Raw genomic sequence first — 7,460 nt, forward strand, 5'->3', positions numbered from 1 at the left:
CATGAGTTAACTAGTGCTTAACTCATAACCTAGGAATAAGCAGAACTATGACAGACCACGGAAATTCTTGTCTTTCTGCTTGGTATCCTACTTATAGCAGCCTTCTACTCCAAAGCCCGTTTCTCATGATTATTTTTGTCATGATCATGCGTGACCAGATCACTTTTCACCTTCTTTTGTCTCAGTTGACTTCAGTTCCTTACTCAGCATTTTTCCCTTCCTCTTTCGACACAGGTTATAGCACAGGGGTCAACAGCTCTAAATCTTAAGGGTACTAACATTGCGTGTGTACTAGGCTTCTCTAAATTATCAGCAGCGGAGGGAGAGGATTAAAATAGTTCATTTACAGTTCAACCCATCCCCACAGGTGTTAAAATACTAATGATTTATTAGAAAGAGTAAACAAGAAAAGTGTGTTGCTGGTAGTTTTTTCTGAGCAATGATGACAACACGGATAAGGGGCAGTCACATTTAGTAAACATGATCGTTTGTTATTAATCTACAAGTCCTATAAAAACTTGTTACTTTCAAGACATTAACTGTATGCACCTTCGTTTGCAATGAATCATGTGCGATGGATGAGTAGGTAAGAAAAATGGTGCTTTTTCTTAAAAGATACACTAACGACCTTTTGGCCCCGTAAGTAAAAGTCAGACATAATTTGAATTGTGATGGAAGACAAATTCGAAGCATTTATTGTAGTTGTATTTAATTTTGTAGGTAAACTGACGTGTTTGGGAAGAGGTTCTTTAGTCATCTATTTGATCACATATCAAATTCGCAAAGCAGCACTTCCGCTTTGTGAATCTCTTATGGTTTACCGAGTTTCTTCTCAAGCAGAACGTTTTGGTCAACAGAAAACATATCTGTGAGCTTCGGTCTAGTGCTTTCTTGAGCCGATTCTTGTATAGCATTAAGAAGGCAGCAGATCTGCTATGATATGATATTAATGATATTACAGCTGTAAAATTTACATTGCAGTAAACCTCATATAAACCGACAGAAGTAAATATTTTAGTAGTTTAGTTGTAGAAGTAGATTTTGTGCATTATAATAATAATGGATGAAAAAGACAAGTAATTTCCATGTACAATTATACATTTATTCGATCGCCATAAACTCCATATAGTGTGCCACGTGTTGGGTATACTGTTGTTTCATACACGTAAAACTAGATGCGTTTTCGATTTGCTATGTATAAAACTGGGCTCTAAAATAGTTTTGAAATAGTTTTTTAACTGTTTTAATTAGATGCTCAATCGATTATTAATAAGGTTTATATACTTCTGCTCACTTTCTTTAATTCTATAAAACAAGGAGTATTTAGTAAGCCGCTAATAAAGTAACAATTACAACCAAACTCTTCCGTTTGAATTGAAAACTTCCGCTGAAGTCGCTCGCGCTTGAAGTTTTGGGCTTCAGGTTTGTCTACGTTATGACGACAAAAAATAGTGAATATAAACAGGACCAGAAACAAATAAAGTCTCAGGAAGGTAAATTAGAATATATATATTTAAATGTAACCGGTGTGATACGTGGCCTAACATGTGGAAGTGAAGCTATAGGTTCCCACATAAAAGTGGTAGCGAAACCAAATCGTGCTTCTCGGTGAATCGTTTTCAGCTGCTTCGTGTGTTCCTCAGCAAGCAATTTCTATCACAAATTCCACGCCTGGAAACGTGTCTTCCCTTTTTTTCTTGTAGACCTCACTCGTTTTGTCGTTGACATCTCCGGGTCTATCACTATCAATAATAAATGATGCTTCACATCTACAGTCATTTGTTTTGGCGAGATAGTTGACGTGACTTTAATAAGAAACGTAGCAGATTTCAGTTTTCTCGAATCTACTCCAGTAAAATATGTAGCCACAAATTGTCTTCAATAGTGATATTTTTAGTCACACACTAGTATTATTAGAACCATAGTAATCATTATGGAGATGTACTGCAGCTGTTATCGCCTCTGTCTAATGGCTATGGAGACCTGAAGTTAAACCTGAAAACCTGGGATTTTCACCAGTTGCTGTGGTGAAACGTGCTATGCTGACTGTGATATTTGGGATCTCTAAAATGCACCTATATTTGTGCACCCTATGATGGACTGTCGGGATTTTTTTTTCCTTTCTTGTGACCTAGAGTCAGGATTGTTGTCACCTTACCAAAATTAAACAGCTTTATGATAATAAATGGACCTTTCATGCACACAAACTACGTGTGATAGCTCAGGCGTAAGAAAAAAGTTTCCCTGTAATTAAATTCATTTATCATAGAATTATATTCAATATTGTGCCAGCGTCCTCTGTTTGTAGCAGATTCAGTTTCTTCTCCGTAGGGAGTTACAAGAAATGTTAGGATTGCTAATGAAACTTGCATTCTGAAACAGAACTACCAGGCTCCCCGCTGAAGGATGCAGTTGAAAAGGTGTCTCAACATGAGGAAAAGCAAACTAATGAAATCAATGAACACAGGAAGTTTTTGGCTCTCTTCAAGGTGATCATTAAAGATTTAAATAATCAGTAATGTCGTGTTTCTCTAAATGCTGAAAACAAAGCTTTACCGATATGTATTGTGTGGAAATGGTATGTAGCAAAAAAAAGTGTTAAAATAGTACTGTATGAAGTTCATGTATACATGTCAAGTCTCAGTGTGAACATTGAGGGAGGAATCCTTCACTGCCAACTAATCAAAAGATGGAAATCTAGAAAATGTTCATAAAACTTAAACGTGCAGCATTACACAAGCAAGAACTCACAGAGTAGGCCTAAGCTTTATTAAGCAAGTGATTCCCAGTCTTCTCTTTTCAGATTCAAGTTTCAGAACTAGAGGTGAAGAGCGAGTCAGTCTCACTTGAGCTGCACACGGCCGAGATGGAAAACCTCAGGCTGGTCCACGAAATGGCAGCGCTGCAGAAGCAGTCCGAGTGCGAGGAAGCCCGGTCCCGAGCTCTCTACAAGGAGAACGTGGAGCTGCGGCTCCAGATCGAGCAGGAGGAGGAAAACTTCCAGCTGCTGCTGGCGGGGTACAACACCTACCGGAATAAAATGGCGGCTCACAGGGATGTGGTCTCTCGCAGGGAGGGGAGAGCCGCGGCACAGAAGAAACGCTGCAAGAAGGCCGACTCGGTTAAGAAGCTTAAAGTGAAAATGGAGGAGCTGAGAACTGACCTCCAAAGACCAGACGGAATTGTAATCCGGCAAGCACAGGCGAGCTGACTTTGTTTTTTGTAAATCCAGGTAGCGCTAAAATTAAATTCAAAGTTCTTTGTTTGAATGAAACATCAGATCTAGAAAAGAGATTACATCCATCTTAAGATAAGATTACTTTATTGGCCATATACAATTTCTCGCAGTAGGAATTGGTCTTTTTGCATACCCCAACTTTCTCTCCATGAGACACACAGACAGGGAGAGAAGCTTGGGGTCAGAGCGCAAGGTCAGCCATTTATACGGCGCCCCTGGAGCAGTTGGGGTTAAGGGCCTTGCTCAGGGGCCCAGCGGAGTAGGATTCCTCTGCCGGCTGCGGGATTTGAACTGGCAACCTTCCAGCCACAGATGGAGATCCTTAGCCACAGTGCCAGCGCTCTGCTTAAAGAGTACCGTACTTCATTAGAGGTCTTAGAAGAAATGCTATGAAAGTCATTGCATCTAATGGCCTTGAAGTCAGAAGTGTTTAGTCATAAACTCATGATATTAATAAAAGCTGCCCTGTCTGCATTACATTAATGAAATACTTATTTTGTTTATATTGTAGGTGTTTTTTCATTTTATGGTTATTTATAGTTTCTTGAAAGATGTAAGTTTTTACTGAGAGGTTGTTAAAAATTCAGTACATCTTTTCATGCAAATTGCTTTTTAGTCTGCAGAAAAGTTTTCAACTTTTGTTTCTGAACAGAGGGAAATTGATGACATAAAGGTACAGATTTCTAAGATGAGGAATACTATCCGCGACAAGACTGCACTGTTGTTGAAAGAACAGGATATTCATGCACAGCTAAAAATGGATATTGAGGTCAGAACACTTCATTAAAAATAAAATCAGAATGTATGAATTCATAAGAAAAGTAAGATTACCATCAACTTTTTGTGAAACATTTATTTAAGATTTTTTCTAGTGATATAAGTCCATGCATTTACATCACTGTTTCAAAGCATGAGATAATCTTTGGTTTTTGTAAATGATGGTATGAAATGATTATATAAAAATATAAATGTTTTTTTTTTATAATTTTTATAATTATATTGTTGCGGTTTGGAGGGCAGCTACTTGGATGGATTTTACATCAAAACTACTAAAATTGGTTAGAACAATTAACATTCTACGAATGTGTAAACAGACTGAACTAATTTTGAGTCAGATCACTAAGTCAGCTCTCTTAGAACCCCAATATTAAACAGAAAACAAATTATTCTTGATGAGGTTATTTAGACAGTGTTCATGGGAGCTGGGAATAGGAACTAGGCAGGATACATCGGCTATACCTTAGATGGGTAGAAATGATATCAGAAATGGGAATCGCAAAGGAACAAGTGTATCTGGGCCCTGTGGCAGACCTGGCTGACCAGAGAGGACAGACTGTGCTCCCACTGCCTGCAGGGAGAAGCAGAGACAAAGATGCGGTTTCTGCTGCACTGTGAGAAATACTCTGGGATAAGACAAACATTTTTCCCTAAAATATCAAATCTAATCCCGGAAGTCCCACACAACGTCCTTTCATACTGGGGGAGGGGGGAGGGAATTCAACAGAGCTCCAGCCCAGTATGTGATCTCTTATCACAGCCTGAGGAAGAGAGAGTGAGCCTATCTCTCAATATTTTTTGTTTTATATTTGTAGTTGTCCTGTAATATGTTTGTATTGTAAATGTATTTATGTATTGTATGTTTGTATTGTAAATGTCTGTACATGTAAATTGCAACACTGTATTATTTCCTGTATCGTGAAATCTCTCATTGTTTAAATAATGCATTGTTTGCAATAGGGAAATGGTTTACAGTACCTTTCACTTAACATCCATTTTAAGAGGGGTTTAGAGAGAGGGATCCAAGGCATGAACTTTATTTGACAGCACACGGGTTCCCACTTCGTCCTTGTGAGGTGTTTTGTGTCTCAGTTTCAGAGAGTTCTGTTTTCTGTATCTGTTTAAGACCTCACAGAAATGCAAATGTCTGTAAAAAACATGTGCAATGTTTTGTGATAAATGGATTTTAAATGGATGGAATAGTGGCACAGTAGTCTGCATTGCTGTCTCACAGCTCTGGAGCTCTGGGTTTGGGGGTTCCTGGGGTGCTATCAGCATGGAGTTTTAGTATGATCTTACTGTGTTCATGTGCGTTTCCTCTGGGCGCTCCATTTTTCTCCCACAATCCAAAGGCATACTGGTGGTTTCACTGTCTTCCAAGAAAAACTGGCCCTGGTTTGAGTGTGTGTTTGTCTGTGTGTGTCTTGATGTTGTCTGTGGTGTATCTTGTCTTGTGCTCGTTGCTTTCTTTGGCCTTTTCAGTTTGCCACCTGGTGGTTCATCAAGCTGTACTGGAAAAACTAAGAACGCACATGCCATGTTATCCTCAGTATTCCCTGACTAAAGGGGGTGTAATTATTGTACATTTTCTGCCATTTGCTTGCATAACAAGATGGTGTCAGGATGTGAGATTTGATAGAATTATTCCCAACCCCCTTATTTACAACAACATATTAAACATCTTGGGGTGGTATATATACATGTAAACAAAGATGAGGTTAGAAGATGAGGTAAATGAGGTTAGAATAAAATTGAAGAAAATTGTTTGCACACCTTGACAGAAAAATATGAGACCTAGATCTTTATAAAGCTATATTTATTTTGAATAAACCATTTACAACAGAGGAAAAACTTAGTAGGAACAAAATAGGTATGTCTCTGTCCTGTATTGCAATAATTTGGCTGTTGTTCATGAATGCTATTTTTAATTAACATATTAAGCCTTTTAAGAAACTGCCATTTTTCAGCAAGTCAAGATTAATAAATGTTGAAAGTGTTCAAGAGCTCCAAAATGTATTAATCAGATTGAGCCTTTATTTAATTTAGTAATTCCATCTCACTGTGCAGACATTACAAGGTAATAGCAGAAATCGAAAAAGAATCCCATTGATGGGATTTTGAGAAGCTCAGCCATTGCAGGGATTAATATAAATGTTTCATTGAATTTCTATGGCGCAGACAGCACCAATACGAGTCTAGGCTTTGTAATTCAGCTGCTGTGAGTGGGATTCCCCAAGAAGTGCTACACATATTTCCATATACCAGCATAACTGGGTGGGGTCCCGTTACCAGGTTTCCTTTGTTTAGCTACAGAGAGAACCTCTGTTATTCGTTTTTGTACTTGTCAATTTTTAGTTTTATCAGTGAGAGATGAGTAACTCTTCCCCTACATGCAATTCTACTGTTGAGACTGCAGGATTCACAGTGTGAAGAATGGCAGGTGTCTCTGGCATTTGCTGTCCCCATCTCTCCCAACCATTGCATGCATGAAGATTGTAGCCGTAAAGACCGATTAGTTAACGATTTGTTCCCAGTTAGAAATTTGGAGGGGATTAAAAGAAAGAGTTGGGTGATCCCCTTTAGTAAGACTACCCATATCTGGGGAAACTGGAAACAGCTACAGTGTGCAATAAAAAGCTACTTCTATGTCTTGGAAAATGACACCATTTTTTACGATTACTGATCACATAGTCTGTATTTCCTTTACTCGCAGATTGAAAACAGGAGGTGTGAAGCAATTCTTAAGCGTCTCCATTGTCAGTTGAAGAAAGCCCAGTCTGACAAAAGGCAGATGAATGCGGATATACTTCAGATGAAGAAAAAAGCAGAAGATCTCAGAAAATGTCTTCCAGCAACAGATTGAATAACTGTGACTACAGTTCACTTTTATGCAGCAATTTGTTGTAAAACAGAACATCAAAATGTTTACACTGACTAAAAAATAACAACTGAAATCCTATCTAAATCCATAAAGTCAAACATTTAAAAAATAAATGTAAAGATCAAATCGACCATTTTGATTGCATATAGCAATTACTATATACAACTGTAATATGTACAGTATGTTACTTTATTGCTAACCACACAAGCACCAACAAACCCAAACACGTATCAGCAAAATACACAAATATTTGGTAAGAAGTCAGTTAATGTTTTAGATGTTTATCAATAATGAAGTTCTGAAAATGTTCATTCAGTGTTTGACCAACAATATTAAATTCCACTTTTAAGTAAACCAATACAAGCTAAATAAGCAGTCAGAATCCTAAGAAACTTCAATATTTGAATAAAAATATGTATATAATATTTCCTCAAACATCCAGTATAAACAATTGTCTGACATGTTTTTTTTTATTGAGGACACTAGTTGCAAGTTTTGCATGGAATACTTTTTATTTGTGACCAATGCATTAATACTATAAAAAGGAATTGTACTTTTACAGGC

At 37.7% G+C, this 7,460-nt stretch overlaps 1 protein-coding gene across 1 annotated transcript; it reads left to right on the plus strand.

The window, feature by feature from the left end:
- The first annotated feature begins 1,435 nt into the window (after positions 1–1,435).
- Positions 1,436–6,878, plus strand: ccdc122 (coiled-coil domain containing 122). Its single transcript, XM_088914960.1, has 5 exons — positions 1,436–1,493; positions 2,383–2,489; positions 2,804–3,202; positions 3,891–4,007; positions 6,729–6,878. Exons 1-5 carry the CDS (start codon positions 1,436–1,438, stop codon positions 6,876–6,878), a joined length of 831 nt encoding a protein of 276 aa, XP_088771086.1.
- The last annotated feature ends 582 nt before the right edge of the window (positions 6,879–7,460 follow it).

This window comes from Atractosteus spatula, chromosome 4 (genome assembly GCF_055471065.1).
Source record: "Atractosteus spatula isolate fAtrSpa1 chromosome 4, fAtrSpa1.hap1, whole genome shotgun sequence".
NCBI classification, from domain to species: domain Eukaryota; kingdom Metazoa; phylum Chordata; class Actinopteri; order Semionotiformes; family Lepisosteidae; genus Atractosteus; species Atractosteus spatula.

Coding starts and splice junctions, on each gene's coding strand:
- ccdc122 (XM_088914960.1), top strand. CDS start 1,436: ATGACGACAAAAAATAGTGAATATAAACAGGACCAGAAACAAATAAAG. Junction 1,494..2,382: donor ACAAATAAAGTCTCAGGAAG/GTAAATTAGAAT, acceptor ATTCTGAAACAG/AACTACCAGGCTCCCCGCTG. Junction 3,203..3,890: donor TTGTAATCCGGCAAGCACAG/GCGAGCTGACTT, acceptor GTTTCTGAACAG/AGGGAAATTGATGACATAAA.